This window comes from Pipra filicauda, unplaced genomic scaffold (genome assembly GCF_003945595.2).
Source record: "Pipra filicauda isolate LSUMZ 115617 unplaced genomic scaffold, ASM394559v2 scaffold111_size4109106_pilon, whole genome shotgun sequence".
In the NCBI taxonomy this organism is placed as follows: Eukaryota; Metazoa; Chordata; class Aves; order Passeriformes; family Pipridae; genus Pipra; species Pipra filicauda.
The window spans coordinates 2524161-2547720 of record NW_024103563.1 but is presented as its reverse complement, the minus strand read 5'-3'; the positions used below and the strand labels follow the sequence as shown (position 1 = coordinate 2547720).

The following is a 23560-nucleotide window of genomic DNA, read 5'->3' as shown; positions in this document are numbered from 1 at the left end:
GTTCTCATGAATGCAAAAAAGTCTGAAATTGGGCTGACTTTGAATTAAGAATGGCATTTTAAAGGAAAAGGGAGATAAGGTGAATTCCTAGAATCTGGAATTTGTAAATACTAATATATACTTTTTTTTTTTTTTAGCTCATTGAGTTCGATTGAACTAAAAAATCAACAACAAAAAAATTATTAGGATCCTTAACCCAATGTTATTCAAACTTCTCAGGATAATTTCTGATATTGAGACTGATTATAGAGAATTTCAGCAAAATCCAAATATTTTAAATAAAATTCTGAGCTACTGGAGCTAGGCAAAAGAGGAGGCTAATTGAATTAATGCTGAAAGAAGACATCATCTTGGGAATTAAGAACAGAAGCAATTGGGTGCATGTTATTTGGGACTGATATGGAAAAAATTACCAGCTTGATGGCTTTGAGTTATTAAATACTGGAATTCATCTGATGTATAGATATCACAGCAAAACAAAGGATTGTTTTAGTAAACTCTCATGTCACAATGTATACACCACACTTTAAATGCTCTAAGAATAGGTTTCTTCAAATTTTAGGCATCTACATGTGAGAATTAGTCTCTGTTTATCTGTCTGTCATAGCTCTGTGATTCAGAGCCTGTTGCCAGCAAGAGCTTATTCCTACTTCAGTGTTGCTACACTGGATAAACCCATCAAAGCAGAGAAAGGCAGCAGTTGAATGCCTTTGTGCCTTCTTCTTTTCTCATAGGTGATTTAAGAGCATTGACTTTGGAGCCAAAAGGGGGAGGAAAGTGCTGTAACAACGTATTATTCTCAACCTGTTGAGTTCTTTGCAACAGGATGTTACTGAGACATGTCATGTGGCTAGGCTTTCAGAAAGGCCATGGAATTACGTGACCTCAACTGTTTCTGAAACTACTACAGAGAGGGTAGAGAGAGTTTATAGATTAGAAGCAAGTGGTGCCAGATAAAAAAAATGATTTTTTGAAGAAACTAGCATTTATGGTATGCTATATGCACTCTTCACTTTATTAACTGAAAGTGCATGTCTCCAGTTCTCTCTGGTCTTGATACAGTCTCAAACTATGTATCATTAACTATTACCTCAGCTAATGGTATAAAACTATTTCTTTGCAGCATAATTGTAAATATCTTTGAAAATATGACCCAAATTGTATAAGCCCTAGTAAATAAGTGCCCAGAAAGATCGTCTTCAGCTACTTCACTGTCTTGCCTAGATAGCTGCTGAAGAGAAGAAAAATAGATAGGGAAAATACAGATTAAAAACTGGGATTTTTTCTTTGTCTCTTATGTGAATATTTTATTTTCTGCAAGCAACAGGGTAAAACCTTTTCATAATCTGATCAATTCACTTCAAAGTTGATATCCATTAATACAAATTCAGCATGACTAGAAAGCTAGCAAAGTCTATTAAGGACCAAAAAAGGGATCCAGTTACAAAGTTCCCTCTGCATGAAGCCATGACCTAGTATTCTATACTTAAGGGATAAAAGTTGTCTTTAAAATATGCACGTTCGCAGGCCTAGGCAGTTATATGCCCGTGGCTTTCTAGGTAATATCAAACATGGGATTTCAGAATTCCCATGTCATGATACTGAGTTCCCAGGCTGAGCACCATGTGTGTGTGTATATATGCCCATGAATATGCTGAGGAGAAGATTCTTCCCCAGTGGAAGAAAAAGAGCTTAGAAAAGTTGTTTTGGTGACTCTTTGGTGACATTCTGTGAAATGTCAGTCTAAAGGGAGTCAGTGTGATAATTTCTGCACAACTATCTTTTATAGGTCTGAGATTCTCTTTTCCCAAATGCTTTATTTTACCTCAACTTGCCAAGTTGAGTTTATTATGAGAATGTTTATCCACTCCTCCCAAAGAAAATTGCAGCAGATGAACTCCTGCTATAGAAAGGCTCAGCCTGCTTGTTTGTCAAAGCTAACCCTGAAAGCAAATAAATCCACACAGGGCCATTCAGCAACAGAGACCTACTGTTGTGTCTCCTGTGGCCTCTGACACACATGTATTTCCAGGACACCAGAACAAGACATGTGGGACCAGAATGCTCAGGCTAGACTTCCAGTGTTTGGGGATCATCTGCCTTCACAAGCTGCACCAAACTAATTAGATGAGCTTCACAGTCTACTTAGTTAAATGGTCACAATTTCCCAAATCAGTGCCAAGTGTAACTGATGCTTAAATTGAGTTAAACTAAATTGATAAAAAGCTGCCGAAGTCTTTTCTATATACCACCATTGGGTTGGTTTATTTTTCCAGTACAATCTGACATATTCACCCTTCTTCACTTTTCCCCGGTGTGTTGCATCATTATAAAGGTGCTTAAATTGCTCTTCTCATGCTTTCTAGAAAGAAAATAGGCAATGTCTACATAAAGCACCTTTGTAATGATGCATCTGCATTTGTACATTTGTGCATTTGTGCCAGCTTAATTAATTTAGTTAAAAAAAGCCCACCTTTAACACTTAACAGAAGCACTTCCACAGGAACGATAAATGTATTTTCAAACCTAAATTGGAATATAAAGTAGAATGCATGGAGAAACATCAACTTAACTAAAGGCTTTTTAATGAATGCATTTACCATGCAATTACAGTGGTTCAATTTTGGTGTGTTAACCTGAGCCTCCCACTGATTCTCCAGATAGGGGAGGTACTTGTACAATGAGGGAAACAAATACCCACTTTTGGTAAGCCTCCCACTTTGAGAGCCTCAAACAGTAGGCACTATGCAAGCATAAAGTATGATTATTACTATTTTACTCATTCAACAGTAAGTCACACAACAAAATAGTAGAAGTGCCTTTGAAAATATACATTTCCCAATGAACTGTAGGAAGAAGCTTAAATTACTTTTCTCAAAGAAAGTAGCTCACTGTGAAACCAGCTGTTCTGAGTATGAGCCAGCAGCCTCAGCAGGCTCTTCCTAGAATCAAACCCACCAGCACCTTTCTAAATTTGTCATTAAAAATGTTGATCATCCTGGTAGAAGTCCCTTAGGTATTTGCCAAGCAGTGCTTAATACAAGAAAGGGGAAAAAAAGAAAAAAATGCACAAGAAAAAGATCTCTTTTCACTGCAATTACTTTGAAGAGAGGAGGGAAGTCATTCTTCATTATTTCAGTTACTAATCCCATCAGGTTTGTATCATTATCTGATGAAAATGTCCTTTTTCATTGTCTGAAGGCATAGTCAAGAGGGAGCAGTGTGACAGCTGACTTTCTATAGGAAAAGCCTGTGCTCTTTCGCTGGGATCCTGGCAACAGGCCTGCATTCTCTCCATTACCTCCTGCTCATTGCTGCAAGCCTTCCCCTTACCACTACCACTGCAATGCCCACTCCCTTTTGGAAGAGTGACAAAGGAGTGCTTAAAACTAATTTTTTTCTAAAAAGTCCTGCCAAAATTGCAAGTGTCAGTCTGTAGTTGCCATGTTTGAGGGATCTTCAACAGGTATGCTTAATTTACAAGTGAAGATGGAGCTGATGTCTGAAGCCAGCAAGTGTCTGGGGTTGCCAGCTTGGAAACCCAAGGTAAGGTCTCTGCTAGCTTCAACCAGGGGAGTCTGCTCACATTCTGTGAGCAAACAGGGTTGTATATGCCTCAGCATAGCTTGTGTAGTGCCATCACCCCGACAAGGACTTGCGCGAGTGGCCACCTATCGATTTACAGCCGGATGGATCAACTGGGACTCCTGGCTCTCAACAAAAAATTGATGTGCCTATGACTCAGACATATGGCATCTCACTTAGCAGCCCATAACCTTTCCACCTCTGCCATACTTTCCTTCTGTGTAAAAACCACGTATTTCGGGCTGACAGTGTGTCCTTGCAGACACTTGTACAAGCCAGGCTGTTTGCATGGAAGCAGCTGGATGGAGTTGGGTGCTTGGTTCAACTTGCAGCAGACGTAGAAGAATAAAATCAAGATCACTTTACATGTTAATTTGTGAGGCTAATAAACGCAGCAAGCAGAATCCTTACCTCTTCCTTCTGTTTCAACAGATGCATCAGTAAATTTATGCACAAAACATTTCTGTGGAAGAAATTGGTGTCGCTCTTATGTAGCTGCAAGGATGCTTTCCATAGTTATCAGTAAGAAAATCTGTGCAAACCTGTAAGACACAAATATGTATTTGTGACAAACAGGGTCTATGGAGAGGTTGCGGTGAGGTAGATTTCTTTTAGAATATTTGAGGACCACAGTTGTTTACTTTGCTGAAAAAACTTGAATTTGAATTTCCGTTTTCCTGTGAGGAAAGAATGCTTTCAATAACATCACAGCTAATCCAGGTGGTGCCATCTTTTGTGCCTGTCGAGTTTCAGTTGCTGGATCACTTCAGACATGGCAGGAATGACACACAACCTTGCAAATGTTGATGCACAACACAAAACTTACTATCTGAAATGCAAAGGAGAGAAGAATAACCTCTCCTTTTCAGCTCTGCACAGGTGAGCTGAAGCTCCATGGGTGATGCAGAGCCAGAGGACATGTGCTGCCCCATGCCAGCTTCCCCATGAACATGCTGGGGCACATGAAGTGCAGGGAGATATCCTCAACTTTTCCAGTGGATTTGAGTATGACGCAAAAAGATATTCAGAGCCTAAATTCCACTTTGTCCTTGTGCCTTATATTTCCCGCTGCGTGTCTCTTGGTCTCCAGAGACATCTTACCAAAGGAAATATTGAGCATAAGTCTATAGCTGAAATTTCATCTGGGGAGCAAGTGGGGAGTAATTAATAATGAATAATGTAAATTCATGCCCAGACTTGCTGAGCACTCACTCAAGCCCTCAGAAGTTACTCACCTGACTTTTTATGGCCAATACCTCAAGTACACCAGTAGTAAGTAAAGAGCAGTTATTAATGAAAGATTGTGTATGCGTGTTGAGAGTACACATAGGTGAACTTGCCTCAAAGAATCAAAGAAATTAATGTGAAGACTTCATATTCCTAAAAGCAATTGTAAGGCTGGAATCCTTACTGTGAAATAAAGTTTTAAATAGATATTACAGGCAATATATTCTGTCCCATGATACCTCAATAAAAAAACCACCATCAAAAACCAGCTGTTTTGCTCTGGTATTTCCGTGAAGGTAGCGTTTATGTGATAATTAATGTCTGGAAACTTTGAAGGGAGGTATGTCCATACCTGCAATTGGGATAGACTATGTCTTCATTAGCAAAAAATGCAGCCAAGCAACAAGAGATATGTAGAGCACAACAGATGCTGAGCACCCAAGCTCAGTGGCTGTGGGAGCTGGGGATTGTTACTCCAGTCTGCCTTTAATGTGGTCCTGTGTGCTAGGCACACACCAGGAGTGCGTTTTCCAGTTTTGTTTCACCTGCAGGGAGTCCCCAGCTGTGTGAGCTCCTTGCAAGCATGATCCAAGGGGAAGGGGTGAAATTCCCTTTAAAAGAACAGAAGGGGAGATAATGGAGGAGAGGTACCTTCTGTCTTACACCGACTCTAATCCCATCCCAGACAGTGACTCCCTTGCTTAGTTTGGATTTGTCCTTTACCTTTCCAGCAGCATGGGACTAGGAGCATTTCACTTGTTTCCCATATGGATGGAAAGAAGCTGCGAGATGCTTAGTGAGTTCACAGGACTCATATGCGAACTAACAACCTGCTGTGCTGTGAGGGCTGCAGGAAGAAAAGAAACAATAGACAAAAGAAATGATATCTCTTATTTATCCATTCAGAAATACATCTGTAAATTATGTTATGATTTTGTCAATATATGGTGCTAGCAAAGACTTCAAATAAGTAATGTTCCGACCTCAGGGGCCTTATTGATTTTGTAATAATTTCAAAGAAAAGCCACTCAGTTTACCGTTTGCTGACAAATTCTTTGCTCCCTAAGGAATTCCTATTGAACATGTGTTAAAGACAGGATAAAGTAATTTTAAGGAAATGCAGAGAGATAGCTTTGTGCATAGACTCTGCTCAGCAAATGGGTATTTAACCTCTGACCGGTGACAACAGGTCTCCTTTAGCTCTATTAGATCAACAGCAAGCTATTATAATTAAATATAAAAACTGTTTAGAGCCTCACCGAGCATGTCCTGGGAATTAAAGCATATGGCAGGGATAGGGATAAAAAGACTTTCCATATGCTAATGACCCTTGATGTCTGAAATATATTAGATCCATTAGAGTTTATGCTCAATAAAAGGAAGACTTTAAGCACTCCAAAGTTAGTGACTCGAGACTGATTTTGGCTTAGAAATTCAATCTGCCTGCTTATTAATTCTTAGTAAGGCTCTGGAGGAGAGAGGGGATGCAAAATCATAATTCTGTGCTGTATCAGAATTTTAAAGTGCCATCAGTTTCTTTTCCTTTTTTTTTTTAATTAAACTATTTTTCATGGTTCACTTTTTTGTTCTCCTCATTTGATTTTCTTCCCATTTTTGTTTAATTTCTTTCTTTTTAAGGTTTCATTTATCCTATTTCAACTGAACAGAGAACCCAGAATGAATATGGATTTTCTTGTAAGTTTACTGTTTGATTTTATGTTCCTGGATGCTGATTTGATGCTGTTCCTTGAGTCAAGCTTTACTGTTAGGCCAGCTCTGTGTAACTCGGCAAAGAGGGGCCTATTCAGCAGAGTAAGTGACATGCTGCTTGCTTGACAGCAGTCACAGTATTTTGCTGTCTGCAGGTTGGCACAGAATGATAAGGACATGAGGGAAATGGGAGAAGATGCTGCCTCAGAGACTGAAACTGTAGAGAATGAACCATCTTCTCATTAAAATTTCCTTAGCAAATGGAAGAAATGTGGTGGAAGGGTAACTTTTCTTTGAACCAGAACTTAGATATCTGCTTCCTGAACTGCTGGGTTAAAAATGGGATGCTTCAAATTTGGTAAATTGGAGGTCTGATAGCCAGGAGCTTACAGAGATTGATCACTCCCTTTCTACATCTGCCAGCTCTCACCTTTTCATCTGGAGGGCAACTTGGCTTAAATGGCTAGAAGAAATAAAATAAAAGTGATTTCACATGTTTCAAACTAACAAAAATGGGGTACTAAAAAGTCTGATTTGTTTTTGCACTTCGTTTTTTCATTAGGCTATTTCTAAAACTGGGATTCTTCACTGTGTAGAAACACATCAAATTTTGATCACATATTCAGACCTTTTAGAAAAAAATGTCTGGTGGATAATGATGCTAGAGATTAGCTTGGAATTGGTGCTGATGGTACGGTATAAGCAGCTAGTAGAAATATCATAGCCATTTTCTCACAAGACAGGTCAAATAAATCTGGGTTCCTTTTGGTAAATTACCACATTCTTTCTTTTGCCTGCTTCTGCTTTTATCCGAATATGTATGTGTTAATGCTGATGATGAGAATTCAGTGTTTGATTCTCTGCTTTACTAGTCTATTTTTTTAAAGGCAAATGACCTTTAAAATTACAATTAAATGACAAATTACAATTAAAAAAAAACAAACTCAAAGATAGTGATATTACAGGTATTCCATAGGAAATGGAAATTTTGGGTTCTTTTATTTTTTTAAAGTAAAATATAAAGCTTCTGAAGTCTAAAAATGCACAATATGGTTTGTTATCAGATAAACTTCTAAATACCAGTATTATGACACTATGTCACTAAGACATACCATCTTACTTCATAGGGTGAATTTGGTTCATGAGACTAAGTCTGTAACATGTGTTGTGCTGAGTAGTTCACACCCTGAGTACTAGACAGATGAACAAGTAGATAGGGAAAGAGTTAGAACACAGGTTAGAGAGAAATCAAAGATTGTTTTCCACCGAAAGAGCATACACCTGTTATATGATCTTGGAAATGGATTTTAAATTATCCTCTAAAAAAGGTAGTAAATATCTGCAGGAAACAAGAGTAATAAAACTGTGTTTTCTTGAAAGTCCTTGTGAGGAGCACACATTTCATCAAGGTTCCTGACCTCTCTCCCTCTAGCTGCTCCTGACTCGGATGATGTTGCTCTCTACGTCGGGATCGTCATAGCCGTGATCGTGTGCCTGGCTATTTCCGTGGCTGTGGCCCTGTTTGTCTATCGCAAGAACCATCGTGACTTTGAGTCAGATATCATTGACTCCTCAGCTCTAAATGGGGGATTTCAGCCTGTTAACATCAAGGCTGCAAGGCAAGGTTAGTTTTCATTTCACTGCATTTTGACCAATTCAGGGAGGTACTATAAGGTTGTGTTCTCTTGGGCTGCATGAATGATACTCACTGGATGCTTGTTGACACTTGATAAAAGGGAGAAAGATCCATATTCATTTGTTTCTGATAGTCAAGTGCTCAAAACCCCTGTTGGCATTTTTCAGATGTGTTCAAGAGTATAAAGCAGGGATATTTAACTTCTGAAGAGAGAAATGAATGTGAGAGTGAAACACAGAAACATTTATGGGAATGGAGGTCCAGCTCAAATTTAAATCAAAGGCAAAGCTCTGATAGAAACAAGAGTGATAATACAGTAATTGTAGCACATCTTCCTCCCCTTTATTTCTCTAATAGCCTTTTTTCCTGTGCTCTGTTTCCACAGGTATAAGTAGTAGTTTGAGAAGGACTGTGCATTTCAATAGACAATGTAGAAAAAGTTGTGGTAGAACATCATTTAATAATGAGCATTTTTATCACTGATGCATAACAGCTTTATTATTTCCACACTTCACTGGCCATAAAAAAACACTCGAAAGGTAGTGCTGCCTTTTTCAAGACCCGTATTTAGTCTGAAGAGTTCCTCTTTTTTGCCCATATCTGCTCCAGAAGAATAAATCAAAGTAAGAGTTAAGATGACAAGAGAGTTGTCATGTGGAAGATTAGCAGAAGTGTTGTTTTCTTTGCTGGAGAAACTTTTAATATGAATCTCAAAAAAAATGTAATGCAGGTACTAATCCCTCACTGCAGTGAGTTGTGGACATGATGGCTTCGTAGGCCTGTTGTGTCTTTTATTTCAGGAATGCTGTCATTAGACCAGTTAGATAAAATGTTACATAGCATTTAGGAAGGGTATATTAGTTAAAAACTAGATCTACTAGATGAGGAAAACATCTTGCCCTGATGCTAAGCATGTCGTATTTGAAATCTTAGTACGCCCTGGAAAAATAATCCCAGTGAAAAATCTTCATAGCAGAAACATGCTGTAATTTTGTATGACAATTGGATTCCATAGCAGCTATGGCAATACAACCCCTGGGAGTTTGCTGGAAGGATGCATGGAAATGGAGATGCAGGTCAGGGACTTTGAGTATCTGAACCTTTGGAATAAAAGGCAAAATGCAGAATGCAAACCCAAATTGTTCCTCAGAACAGTGTCATCAGAATAGAAGTAATATGGTTCTTCCTTCTCATTTCCTTTGCAGACCTCCTGGCAGTGCCACCAGACCTCACTTCTGCTGCAGCCATGTACAGGGGTCCTGTTTACGCCTTGCATGATGTCTCTGATAAAATCCCAATGACCAATTCTCCAATCCTGGACCCGCTCCCTAACTTGAAGATCAAGGTTTATAATACCTCTGGTGCAGTCACTCCCCAGGATGACCTTTCTGACTTCTCCTCCAAGCTGTCCCCACAGATTACACAGTCTCTTCTGGAGAATGAGACCCTGAATATGAAGAACCAGAGCCTTGCTCGGCAAACTGACCCATCGTGCACTGCATTTGGGACCTTCAACTCCTTAGGAGGTCACCTAGTAATTCCCAATTCAGGTAAGTGCTAGCCATGTTGGCTTAAAGGTACAGTTGTTCTGTGGGTTTAAGTGGAGTTAGCATGATGATTTTTTATGTGTGAGACAAAAGTCCACACCTGGGACTCTGCCTTTTCTTTGATCAAAACAACCCGATGGTGCTTTTTTCCCCTTCTTTTGCTTCTACCAAAGGGCTTCAAATATTTTCTACCCAAAGTCCTGACCACCTTTTAAACACTATAGGCTTGAGGAAGAGTGGCTGTAGAGCTGCCTAGCGGAAAAGAACCTGGGTGTGCTGGTCGACAGTCAGCTAAACATGAACCAGCAGTGTGCCCAGGTGGCCAAGAAGGCCAATGGCATCCTGGCTTGGATCAGAAATAGTGGGCCCAGCAGGACTAGGGAAGTGATCATTCCGTTGTACCACAAAGACCACAGCTCAAATACTGTGTTCAGTTTTGGGCCCCTCACTACAAGAGCACAAGTCTTGGGAGTAGCAGCTGAGGCAGCTGGGGTTGTTTAGCCTGGAAAAAAGGAGACTGAGAGGGGACCTTATCACTTTCTATAACCACCTGAAAGGAGGCTGTAACAAGATGGGAGTCAGTCTCTTCTCCCAAGTAACAGTTAAGGACATGATCTAGTGGTGAACGTGGTGTTGCTAGGTTAATGGTTGGACTTGATGATCTTAGAGGTCTTTTCCAACCTAAATCATTCTGTGATTCTAAACAGGGCTCTTAGCTACTTTCTGAGACATGCAAGGCCTCAGACCTTCATTGTGTGAAATGAAATTCAGCATCACCTTTTCCTTTCCTGCAGTCCTAGAAAAGGGACCTCAATACAGTAAGCCTCTATTTTGCCATCACACATGAAAAAGGACAAAATAATTTAAAAACAAGTCAGTTGTTCCACTTCCAATTCATTGAAGACTATGTGTAATTGACAGCAGAATACTATTTTTGGAAGTAGTAGGCTTTTTACCTGCACACATTATATACCCAAGGAAAATAAAACCCAAGAGTGTCTTTTCCATATTTCTCTCCTTGTTGTATGTATTGTTGACTTCCTTTACAACTAGGAAATGGAGAGACTGAGCATTGAGGGCCTGTTAATGTAATTGCAAAGCGCTGCTCAGTCTTTGTCAAATGGAATGAAGCTGGGCTTCTGGGCCCCTTCAGACCACCTTGGCACTGGTAAGCAGTTTCAGAGCATCCAGGGAGCTGTTGGGCAGCCTTGGGAGAGCTCAACTCTTGCAGACAGATCTTTTTAACCAGAGCCACAATGCTGTTTTGTTCCTAAATGAAGCATTGATGTTCAAAGGAAGTTCAGCACCTGGATGTTCCAGTGGGTTTAGTATGATACCAAAGAGCAGCATTAACATTTGAAGTGAGGATAAGTCACATGCATACAGTGTTGGGTGGGGGGATATGCAGGCAGCACAGCAGTCAGGAATACCCCTGCCCAATTTCTCTGAATTCAGGTAGGACCACAGCACACGTGAGACCACAGCTCACAGCTTGACCATTTTACGGCAAGTACCCTGAGCAAGGAGATAGTGCCTTGTCTCCTGCTCCTTTGCTGGATCATTTCTTATTTGTTGATGTAATGGAGAAAGCAAAATGCCTAGGTGGCCGAGGACCTAGGTGGTTTTGTTCTTCCAGGATGCAGTCACACATAGCCCAAGAAGCAGTCAAAAGTAGTTGGAGCCATGGCCCTCCTCTCTGAGCTACTGTGGAATAGCAGGAAAAAATATCTCTTAAATTTAGGTGAAAGCTGAACTACTTCAATAAATCTGGTGCTGACTGCTGAGCAATGTTGAAAATTTGTGCTATACAGTCTTGGATTTCACATTTTTCTAAGTAGCAGCTGAAGGTTGATATTAATACTCAGGTTTCTTATGCCATGGTGGTGCACATTATCAGCAAAGTCTATTAGACACATTTAATTCACATATATTAATATCAATTTGTGAACAAAAAATGTTCAATGCTGTAATCCCTTCAAAATGATTAAAGTTATGATTTTGTAAAATAAAACAATCCATCTACTGCTACCATGTATGCCTCTGTGCCGCTTCTAGATGTACGTATATCCTCCTTGTGGCGTGATCAAAGCCCTTCACTTGCACTACGCCTACACTGTTATAACTACGAACGTGCACAGATTAGGTTGTAACAGGCCTGTAAACAAACAAATACCAGAAGACATTTGTGGAAACTGTTTTCCTAGCTAATCCCTCCCCTTCAAAACCAGGTATGGGACTGAGCACCTGTACACCAACACGTGGGAGGTCTTCAGCATAACCAAACCACGTATGCTGAAGAAAAGAGACAGGGCTGTGCAAGGGGTCTATAAAGACTCTCCTGTGTAAATATGTATAAATAATCTGCCCGTAGATTTGTTTTCAGCTATGTAGTAATAACTGTATTCAAATCCTTGCCGCTGATGTCCAGCTAATCCACATCTGCAAAGACAGCAGGCTGAGATGTGTCCAGAAGAGTGAAATAGCTGGTTGGTGGGCTATGTTTGTTGTGTAGTGACAAGACATTTCTGCAATGGTAGTAATGTAAGAGCAGTGTTTTTTAATCAAGTGTGCAGCAAATCATTACTGAAAAGGGCAATGAGCGTATTTGCCCACATTTTTTTCAAGGCCGGATACCCCAGTTTTGAGCCACTTTACGGGACTAGGCACATTAACAGTGCCAAGAAATCCAGTTTTGTCTCCAAGGTACTCTTGGAGCTGAGCACAGTAAAAGACAGGATGCTAGGCACAAGAAGCCATCTTTCAGGAAACAACTAGTTCTTGTTGTTTCCTGGGACAGTACTCCACTGCTTTTCTTTCCTGATTTTAATTAAGTAAGAATTGCCTAGGGAGAGATGTCTGTCCCATTACAGCTGTTGGAAATTTTAGTCAGAGTTGTTTGTTTTTCCATCACTTTACAAGGTAAGCAACAGCGTAGCCATCTGTCTGCTCTTTAAATAAAATAAAAGGGAAGAAAATCCTCTTCTCCACTCCTTTGTTTCCATGCGGATGCAAAGGGGAGTGAGAACAGGCAGCTGGATGCTGGAGACACCAGGGTTACAGTAGATACTTTTTCTCCCAAGTTGCTGAAATCATTTAGAGTCTGCTGGTTAGGTTGGCTGAAAATCTGGCATTTCAGGCTTCATCTTCTACCTCTCCTGTCACTCCTCTTCACAGACCCACTTGCCCTTTTTTCTCCATTTTTACCTTTGTGTCTCTTCTGTTCTGCAGGAGTAAGCTTGCTGATCCCAGCAGGGGCCGTTCCACAAGGGAGAGTCTATGAAATGTATCTGACAGTTCACAGAAAGGAGAACATGAGGTAAAAAACTGCCTTTATTTTCTTGTGCATTAACAGAAGGGGAAAATGTAGTAACTAAAGACCTGCAGTAACTAAAGACCATATGCTTATGCAAAGCCTACTGCGTTGAAGCTGTTTGCTGACTTGGAGTTAAATGCAAGCAAAGCCAAGGATAAACTTTGCCATGAAACCAGCTCAGACTTTTGCTTTTATAACCGAGAGTTGTACTCTGCAGCAAGCCCTCAGTCTGGGGGGATGCTGAATCACAGTGGAGAGGAAAATGTGCCAGCATGAGTTTGGTGCAGCAGAAAAGGTGTGAGGTAACCTCTTGATAAAGACCAGTGCTGCAAAGGAGAAGGGAGCAGTGGAGCAAGGTGACAAATCAGCTCAGCAAAGGGGACAGGTGCCTAAGCACCTGACTTGGAAAATCTCCTCTCCTATTAGAGTGAAGGTGAATTTTTATTTTACCCTTCATGGGCTTGGCTAGTCATGCAGTGAGGAGATGGAGCCAAAGGTTTTGGTGTCCTCCACCTCCTTGCTGCTTAGCCCCAGACAACGCACACCAAGGGCCACCCAGAGCCAATGCTGGGATGACCCCTGTTGTTGTCACCTGTTATCTGCATGTGTAGCCAGTTCATATTCTAGATCTTAATATCTCCTGCATGATCTGGCAGCCCTGACATAAAAAAAAAAAGACTTGTAATAAAAAGGCCAAAATACCATCTGAAGCCATTTAGAAAACCCTAATGAAGAGAAAGGTGAGATCTTAGGCTGCAGAATGGACTCCTGCACAAAGGCTGAATGGCAAATGTGAAACTAAGGCTGTCATTACACGGTACTTTGCCTCTTTCTCTTCCTCATAGCTAGATATGTTTTTTGGCTCAGCCTCTTAATAGCTTTTATTATGTGCTAAGCCGCAGCTGTTTATACAGTGTGTGATATTGAACACTATTCTTTAGCTTGGTAGTCTTTCACTCAAGCTAAAATAATCTGCTTAAAGAAAAATTAAGCAATCCTCCCACCCACCCTTTTGCATACATTATTCATCGCGTGCTCTTTGAAAATAGCTAATTGCAGCTACAGAAAAATGTCTCTGTTCAGAGCTAGTATTGATTCTATTCCTATTACTTTTGGCTGTGTTTTAAAGACATTGACAAGCAGTATTGAAAAAGACTCTTTTCTGAAGAAGGAAAAAAAAATTAAAATCAGATGGCATCCCCTGTTATTCAACTTGCCTCTAAATTTCCCTTTCTAAAATACCCAATTCTTAAAAAACAAAAACACAAACAAAATTTTTAAAAAATATTTCATTCCTATAAGGAGCTATATGTGCAATTATTTCCTTTCTAGCCAGTTATGGAGGGAATCCCTGTTTCCTTATTCATGCAGCTGTGGACAACTAATGTCACATGCTAGTCTAATTTATTTTCCTCAAGGATCATAAAGCCTTCTCTGCATGCTTTGTGATAGCTGTTACTCAGCAAGTCACACAGGGAATAGAAGGATAGGTTAACCTGTATTGGGAAAAGCATGGTTGGAGAGGTTCTGCCTGCCAAACTGAGCAAGTATGCCAAAGTACACCTGCAGAAGTGAACAAAAAGGTGTGAGTCCTCACTTACAATGAAGACTTTAGAAGTGGTTTCTTTCCCAAGGAGAGGAGAGCAGAGAGCAGGCTGCCTTGGCCGTGGGGCAGCAGGGCCTCATCATGTTGTGGTGGTATCACTTTCTGGGTGCACCGACTCCAGCTGCTTATTTGGTTTGTGGCAGTTTTTTAGCTGCCCACAAGCATACCAAGCTTTTCCTACTCTTGGAACCGGCTTTTTCTAGGACACGTAAAATGGAGCTCATCAGGTGTTGTCTAGATCACTCAGAATGGAATATTCACTAAAAAGGGCTTAAACGTGACAGAACTGTAGCATCTTCCCATGTTACCTGCTCCTTTTTCCCAGGTGCCAAGGAGCAGGAATGGGTGGGTGGCACCCAGCTGTATCTGTCTCCTGCTGCAGGACCTGTTACTAAATGCTTTACTTGATGTAGCAGAGCTGCAGCTCAGTCAAAGCTGCTTTTTCTGACTACATGGGCCACAGATGTTGCTTCATATAATTGGAGTCATATGGGTACCACAAGTTACTGTGTGGTATAATTATTTTTTAAATCTGCTACTGCAGTCTTACACTGCTCTAGCAGAGAGTGATAGTCCCCAATAAGGACTAGCTGCAGACATTCGCTTTTGTGGCCAAGCGGTAACAGCAGTGTGTTCAACAAACCCTGTGAGACCCTGTATTTATTTTCATGAGCACACTGTAAATGTGTACAGGTTGAAAAGTCCTGTTATGTGTTGATGTAGTTTGGGAGGGGACACATAGGAAATTATAAAATGGGTGTTATAATCAGAAGTAAAGGCAGGGTCTTGTTTTTGATATTACAGCTACCACTGAGGTGAGAATGTGGTCTCCATAGCACTACCATGGTGAAACCAATGCAGAGAGGTTCCCCATCACAGATCATGGATTTCCAGCAACTTAAGATTTAGCTTACACAACTACTTCTGAACAGTCAAGCTGAAACAGAAAATCTGTTATCTCTCAGACTCCTGCAAATTCCCCCTTCTCTTTTCCTTCCTTTGTTTTCTTAATATATTTCCCCAGTCTCTGAAAGGTATAGTACAGAAATTTGAGAGACTTCAAGATCCAGTAATGTCACTCTTTTTGTTGCCTTGTGAATTAGTTAGGAGAGCTTTCTGAGACACTCTATTTATTCCATTTCATATTCATCAAAGCATGTGAGCACTGTAAAAGCATTATCCTTCTGCAGTGAATTGGAGTTCTGGTAGCTTGCAGTAAACACCACTTGGAGGCAGTTGTTTTCTCTAAGTGTGTTAGCATACTTGTGGCACAGTGGGCTTTCTTTTTTACTAGACTGATACTCCAGGAAGTTGTTATTCCTGCTTCTGTCCTGCAAGCTCACCCTCATTCTACCTGTTGTTTGGGGCAGGATGGATGACAAGCAGCTACTGGGCTCCAATCCCTGGCTGGTGTGTTGACCTCATGAAATGATCCATGTGTTTTATGAAGTGGCTACAGTAGGGAAAAGGATATCTATGTATATATGGGTGTTTGTACACATATATGTATATGTGTGTGTTTATATATATATGTGTATGTAACTGAAAAAATGACAAGCCCATGAGAATATTTCACAGCTATCAGACAGGTTTCTGTCTAGAAGCTCTGTGGCTTTTTCAGTGGTGATCAGATGCTTGCTTCCTTAGTCTGGGGAAGTGTGACCAACTTTGAGATTTGCAAGAAGGGGTTCCTGTTTGAGCCGTGGTTTCATCTGTAAAATAAGCACATTGTGGTGACCGGTACCTGGTAAGAGCCTGTTCCCGTGAGCATCTGTAAGAGCCTAGGTCTTACATGACTAAGGGTTAAATAGCATGAGTGTAAACCTCCAACCTCCAATATTTTCTTTACTGCCTCAGGTTAAAAAACAAATGTAGCTGTGAGCTAAATTAGTGGAGCTGTGTGCTTCCTTCAGAAACATCTGGCAGTGGTCAGTGCTAGATGGGGTCTGGCTCTTGATGGACCACTGGTTTTATCTTATATGGCAGTTCCTGTGTTCCTGTGTGAACCCCTGCCGAGCTTGCACAGCTTTAGGTGGAGCTGCTCTTGCATACTCTAATCACAGGCAAGAACTGCACTAAACAGATACAACACTGTGAAGGACACTTCTGTATAATCCATCACACAGGAGGTGTTGCAAATGAGAGTGGATGTCGCTGTGCCCACAAAATGTGACAACCTTGAAGAACAGAGCAAGCAGCACTCCTGAAGATCTTGATGGAAGACATACATAAATGTGCAAATTCCAAATTAGCTACCTAAAAAGAGAGAAGGGTCAGGTGAGCCTTGCCAGGATTTGTATCAATGGCTTTATAGCATAGACATAGAGTGTACATTAAAGTCAAGCAGCTGATCAGTGAGTTTGATCCAAGGAGCAATGTTGCCTTTTTCGCCAGTAAACTTTAAGCTTAGTGATGTAAAATAAAAGAAATTGAAATCTTCCACATCTCGTTTCTTCGCCTTCCTTCTGTATCTCAGTTGCATAAACAAAATTACTTTGCAGCTCCAGAAGACAATTTCATGAACTGCCAGTCTCTATAATAGAAAAATTCAACGTAAAAAAGATCAGCGCATGAGCAAAAAGGGAGAGAAAACTTTTCAGATTATTTTCCTTCTAAAGTTAGGCTGGCAAAAGAACTAGGGTCAGTAGAGAATATTAAGTTTGAAACTTAAAAAGGAACACATATTAAAAAATAAAGCCCCAGCAATGAAAGGAGAAATAAAATATCTTCCCTCTAACTTCTGGCTAAGCTGTGTAGAAGAGTTGCCATCTGTTGCTACAAGGTAGCCATTCCTCTCTCCCTGCTCCATCTCGTGCTTCCTGAGCTGCTGTGATAGCCTGTGGCATGTACACATGGTGGTAGGGAGAACAATATAGTCCCACTGAGCAGCAGAGATTTATCTAGTTGTGCTTACATCTGCTGTCTGACAGCTACCTTAATGAATATGGTCTGGCTTATTACAGGGAGACAGTTTTGAATGTGTAATCCCATTAAAGACACAAATTTGATTGTGAAGGGACCAGATATAGTGAATAAAAGTTTGTTTGCTTTTAAATATAAGTTGACTGTTCTTGATAAGCTGTGAGGCATGGGAAAACATCTTAAAATATCTGAAGACTTTCCAGTTACTGTTAGGGCCTTCTAATAAAAATGCTAAGCAGTGAATTGAATTTTAGTCTCAGGTCTTTGTAAAACAAAAACATCTCTTTGACATACAGCTTATATCATGGTCATACACCATGTCTTTGGAGTCGTGCAGCTGAAAGTGCAAGTCTCCTCTAATAAATTGTCCCAAGATTGCTGCAAGCCTAAAGCGAAGCACATATGGGTGGGGGTTTGGGAGCATTTGGGTTTAGGGTTCTTTTTTGGATAACAGCCTAAAAGTAGGTTCTGGCCCTCAGTTTTCAAGATGTCTATTTGTAGATCTTTCTGGTTTAGAGGAGCTAACTCCCTTGCTCTATGTGCTCCCCTGTGTCTCTGTGCTGGATCTCCTGCGATCTGTAGCACATAAATCACAATGTTGGATCACAACAGGCACTCCTCTAGGCTGGGATCCTGGCTTTGCTGGTGCTGCATCTCCTGCTTCAAGAAAAGGAAGAAAATTGCCCATAATGAGTGACTACACAATAACTTGTCTTCAGGGGAATTTGTTGTTTACTAATTCCATCAATTAGTGTTGGGTTCATGCTTTGAAGCAAAAAGATTGATATCTCTTGTATAATATATCTTGTCTACTGCATCTGTTTCTGTTCTCATTAGCTATAGTAAGGCATAATCCTTTTGTTTTAAAATGGAAATTGAAAACAGTGAGAAGTGAGAAAAAAATCTATCAAGAGATTTTCGTTTATTTGCCCTGTGAGTTGTCACAGAGCATCTCTCTCCTCTATGGGTGCCATTGGGTTGTTTAGCCTCATTCCCCTGAATTTCAGGTGTTTATTTCTGAGATCTTGTTGCAATTTCTAAACACCCTGCTACCTGCAGTCATGTTAGAGCTGGATAGGAAAGGGAATATCACTGTGGTGTGCTCTGACATGCATTGTCCCATACAGCACCAGAAATCAGATTTGCTTTTTACCACTGTATCACATTACAAGTTGATGCCTGCTGCGTTGCAGCAAGATCACCTGAAATCTTGTTCAGTTTTATTTCTTTCTTTGCTACCAAATAACTCTTTGGAATTTGTTTTGCTCTAGCGTGAGCTGCTGTACAATTAATAGGATTTTATTTCCTTCTCATATTTTTACCCTCTCTGGAACTTTTGCATTATTTTCTGGCTCCCACTGTTACTTGCAATGATTCCTTATTAATTGTTACCTGTAAATGTAATGATCATGTTGCTATTTGCATTGTTTTCCACATTGTGAGTAGAAATCCTTACCTCACAGTAGTTGGAGAGAGGTTTAGCATGGACTTAAATAGAGCTGGGATTTCATCTAAACAGTGTCACTGACCCATTTCACAGCACTCGAGAACTTCTCTGCAACTCATTACATCTCAATTTTTAAAGGTTTATCTGTATGAGGTGGATGGTGGAGAGTCATTAGGACTGGCAGGTGTTCAGTAATTTTGTTATACCGGTCTGATGAGTATCTGGTCGGGAATTTGGGTCTTAAAGTCAGGCACCCCCACAACTGGCCTGTTTTTCTGCTCTTCACTAATCAGACTGTCCTGTATCATAAATAGCCAGGTCACAGCCATGCCTACCTCATCCAGTAAATCTCATAAGTCTGGTGACAAAGATACTGTTTAACAACTTGGGTAAAAAATATTAGGCCTTGATATTTTTCACATGTCCTTCGTATTCTTGTATACACCTCCCATCTCAGTTGCTCAATATGCAGCGCGTTCCAACTTGGTGTTGTGTATGATTTTTTTATACTTTTCCTGATCGGATATAAAATGTCGCAGCATAGAATCATGCCCTTCATTGGAGTCCTAAAATTTGACAGTGGACAAAATTTTGCCATGGAGCAGTGACTAAGCTTAACTTTACTTGGAGACAATTTTAGACTGTCTGATTTATCAGTACTATATTATTTTTTAATGACCTTCTGGGTTTTTTGAACCACATGCATCAGTGCTTGTTGATTTTTAGTCGTTTTTCACCTAAAAGGCACTGTATTTTTTCTTTATGGCAATCATGATATATTCACTCCTATATTCTTTTTAACTGCCGGGTTTGTAATTCAGTCCAGAAAAATATGATAACTTGTATTTTTTTTCCCTTCCTTTTACTTGGGTCAGTACTTTTAGATGAAGTTAGGTTAACCAGATGATTAAGTCTATAGCTGGTCATATCTGTAGCTTTCCAGACAAATATTGTAATTTTGAGAGATCTTTCTCATAAGACACTATGGTTTCTTTGAAATGTCTTGAATTAGACTGTAGGAGAATGTTCAAATGTCCACTAGTGCCCAAGGTCAATGACCATTAAAAACCGCCACCACACTGTGTTTTTCAGCCTTCTTGTTGCTTCTTATGAAAAAAAAAAACTAAGTAAATGAGTTGGAAAAAAACGAATGTAGTAGTGAAAAACTGTTCCATGACTTATTCAGTCTGGTCTTGCAAGAGAGTGATACCTCATCTTCTTAATCTGAATCCAGATATTCCCTGTGGTATGCAAGAGGAGATAGACTATCTGCTAGTGTTTCATTTGTTTTGTGTACTGTTTGTTAGGCTAAAATTGCTGGTGTAATACATGATAGCTGTCCAGATTGTTATACTTTACATCTTTTTTAGAAAGGCATCTATATCACAGCTGTTTGTTTCCAGTCCATGGATTTTCAGAAACAATTGTTCAGTCATTTAGTAAACTCATCAGTTAATTTCCACAGATGCGTATCATCTGGATTTACTGATTTGCATACATTTAAATTTTTCAATGCCAGACCTTTTTTTTTTTTCTCAAATGTCATAAAAACTTCCCACAACATCTGTAGCAACAAGGGACAGTTTTCAAAAGTACCTTCACCCCATTTTGAAAAAGGATTTCGCGAAAGTTTGTCTTTCATTTTATGTGAGATTAATGGGATAAGCAGGGAGAAGTAAGGAGGACAAAATTAGATTATGCCTGTGAACATAGATTTGCAATAGCCAGAATAGGTGCAATAAATTGGATATCAAAATAGCTTCTGTCCTAAATTGTCTTCTTTGAAAACATTATCTAAGATTACAGCTACGTTTTTTGGTCTTTCATTTGGAAAAGACAGAGACTTGCAGAAATAAACAGTGATGTTGTCTCCACGAGTTTCCCTAAGAGCAATACAAATATATTCTCATTTGTAAATGCAGCAAGGGATTGAACCCTTTGCTGGAGCAGAGGATGTGAGGTCCTGTGGGCAGATCTGGAGTTTAAGCGCAGATCACATTGAATGCTTTTAATCTCTCACTTGCTGTTTTCTGGATCATGAACTTGTCCTCTATTATTTAGGGAGGCAGTTGATGAGGCACATTCAGCTGTATTTGTCATACACCAGATGTCAGGATAGTTAAAGTCACTCGTGCTTCCTCTTGTTTTAAGCTCCTCAACAGCTGGTCTGGGATGGTTTGCACATGCACACATGTGTGCACACACATGCACACTATCATTTAAAAACTACAGCAGGGTTTTTATCCCTGTGTATCCTAAATATTAACATGATTTTCCATAACACCCTAGTGTTCCTAATTCCTAGTGACTGGCAGCAAGCACACTGGATAATAACTGTGTTTTTAAGTGATTTGGGCTTTGAGAGTGCGTTTTGCCCTTTGCACTATCCCTTACCATCCCTTCATCCTTTCTCCATGACTGCTAGTGATACCTGCTCCCTGCAGGCATATTTGCAATAGCCATTCTAGTAGATCTGAATGCCTTTTAAGTAAAATGGAGCATCAGTGAGTTTGGTGATAACTCAGAACTCAAACTGCACATCTCCACTTAAGAGGTTTCAGACAGGCTTATTAGTTCATTGTCTTCCTCTGTTCTTCATTTTTCTCTGTCCTGACACTAAATAGTCCTCACATGTAGTGCTTACAAGAGCCACCGTTCATTTTTGTGTGTTGCTGAACAACTACCAAATGCAGCAGTGACCACATTTTGGCAGTGGGTGAAATGAAGCTTCTGCATACCATCTGCAAGGATCCTTCAAGATCAGCAAATGTGATCTATAATCTGCTGACACCTAAGCCTGCATTTTGACCAATGAGTGATATTTGGCAAAAAAAATTGAAAAGAAATTTGGATTTGAAAAAATAAAGGAAAACTAAAACCTCCTGTTTTGCCTGCACAATCTTTTTATTTTAAGAGAAGGATTTTTTATTTTTACATACCCGAATGAACCTTTTTGTCTTTTTCAACTCACTTAATGTATCCATCTTTCTGTCTCCTCATCAGGCCGCCTGTAGAAGACAGTCAAACCCTGCTGACACCAGTGGTGAGCTGTGGCCCACCAGGAGCCCTGCTAACCCGGCCCGTCATTTTAACCATGCACCACTGCGCAGAACCAAACACAGAGGACTGGCAGATCCAGCTGAAGCACCAGGCTGCCCAGGGACCATGGGAGGTGAGGTTCTGGAGCTCCAGCCTGTGTGCTGACTGAATGAAGGGCTCTCTGCTAGTCTTTCACTTCCCTTTCTGAACCTAGATGCCTGTATTTTGGGTTTTCCATGTGAGATACTTGGCTGTTACAGGCAGGCAGGAGTGCCCTTCAGCACTAGGTATCTAAGCTGCCCGGTGCCCACACAGAGATGCTATCTTGAGGCAGTTTGACACTTCCTAGTTCTAGGTATTTTCCATGAAATAGCCTTCATCACCAGGTTTTGGCACTTAAGCTACTGATTGTGGCAGGATATTGCGCCAAAGTCATGGAGTCAGAAGAAATACATAAGATAAAAAGCAGTGCCTGGAAACAATTTCTGTCTTGACTCTAGAAATAAGAATGGATTTTTACAGAATAGTTTTCACTCTCCTGGCTTTTTGTCTGTTTTCAAGAAAGGGAAAATAAGGCTGCAAATTATCTCCTTCAGCGCCAAGACATCATCCAGCTAAATAAAATGTATAGGCCTTATCTTTCTTTCCTTTTTCCCTCCTAAGATGTTAGTGGAGATCATTTGATTCAGTTCATGCAGCCAGTATTGAATTCCGGACCTTGAAAAGTCAGGGGAGCAGAGCAAGCATTGTTGGGTAGTGCAGGCTTGGTGGGAGCCTGATGTGGTTCTTTGCCAGCAGTGTAGCTGGAGAATGTCCCAAGGCAGTGTGGCACAAGGATCTTCCCGCTGTAACTGGAGCATAAAGTGATGCTTTCAGCAAGTCTGGGCCATCCTGACAAAGCCCTCCTCTCCAGCCCTGTGCTCCTAGGTACCTGCTGCGACCAGTTTGGTCTCATAATTAGTTTGGCAAGGGCCCTTTCTCCTACCAGTAGGTTTAATACGGTCAGGGTGGCTTCTGAAGGCAGTTGGGCTGACAACAGCAAAAGTGCCATGTCTAACATTGCCTTCAAAAGCCTGTTGTGTGTGTCCCCCTGCCTGTGGCACTGGCTTTTCCTCATGCTGGGAGGGAGCATGAAGCGAAACCAGGTCTATCTCGCCAACTAATCCGCACCCCACCAGCCTGACTTTTGGCACTGCACATATGTTCCTTATTTATGCTTGTGTGTTACTGGCATTCCTTCATTTTCTCCCCCATCCTTCTCCTGCCCTTGACAGAGGTTACTCTGCCAGCCACGCACACACTGGCACTAGTGCAGCCTCTGCAGCATCCACAGGGGCCCTGGCCATCACACAGCCACCTTCTTCTCTCAATTCTAGAGCAGCTCCTCGAAGCTGAGCCTCACACATAGACACAAACACAAACACACACACATACACACATGCACAACCCCTGCAACACTCGAGACCAGCACCTTCTGCCAGAGCCAGGAGCTGGCATGGCCATGGGGAGGTGCAGTCAGCAGTAGCAC

The 23560-nt window shown here is 40.7% G+C and overlaps 1 protein-coding gene across 2 annotated transcripts in view; it reads left to right on the top strand.

Moving 5' to 3' along the window:
- The window catches only part of UNC5C (unc-5 netrin receptor C), a 258552-nt gene that overhangs the window by 217552 nt on the left and 17440 nt on the right, over window positions 1–23560 (top strand). Inside the window, exons 8-12 of one of the 2 annotated variants that reach the window (XM_027731746.2) lie at window positions 6451–6507; window positions 7955–8146; window positions 9364–9708; window positions 12934–13021; window positions 21997–22165. In XM_027731746.2, the coding sequence (XP_027587547.1) occupies window positions 6451–6507; window positions 7955–8146; window positions 9364–9708; window positions 12934–13021; window positions 21997–22165 (851 nt within the window). The remainder of the gene's footprint in view (window positions 1–6450; window positions 6508–7954; window positions 8147–9363; window positions 9709–12933; window positions 13022–21996; window positions 22166–23560) is intronic. The other variant, XM_027731747.2, reaches the window with a different exon arrangement.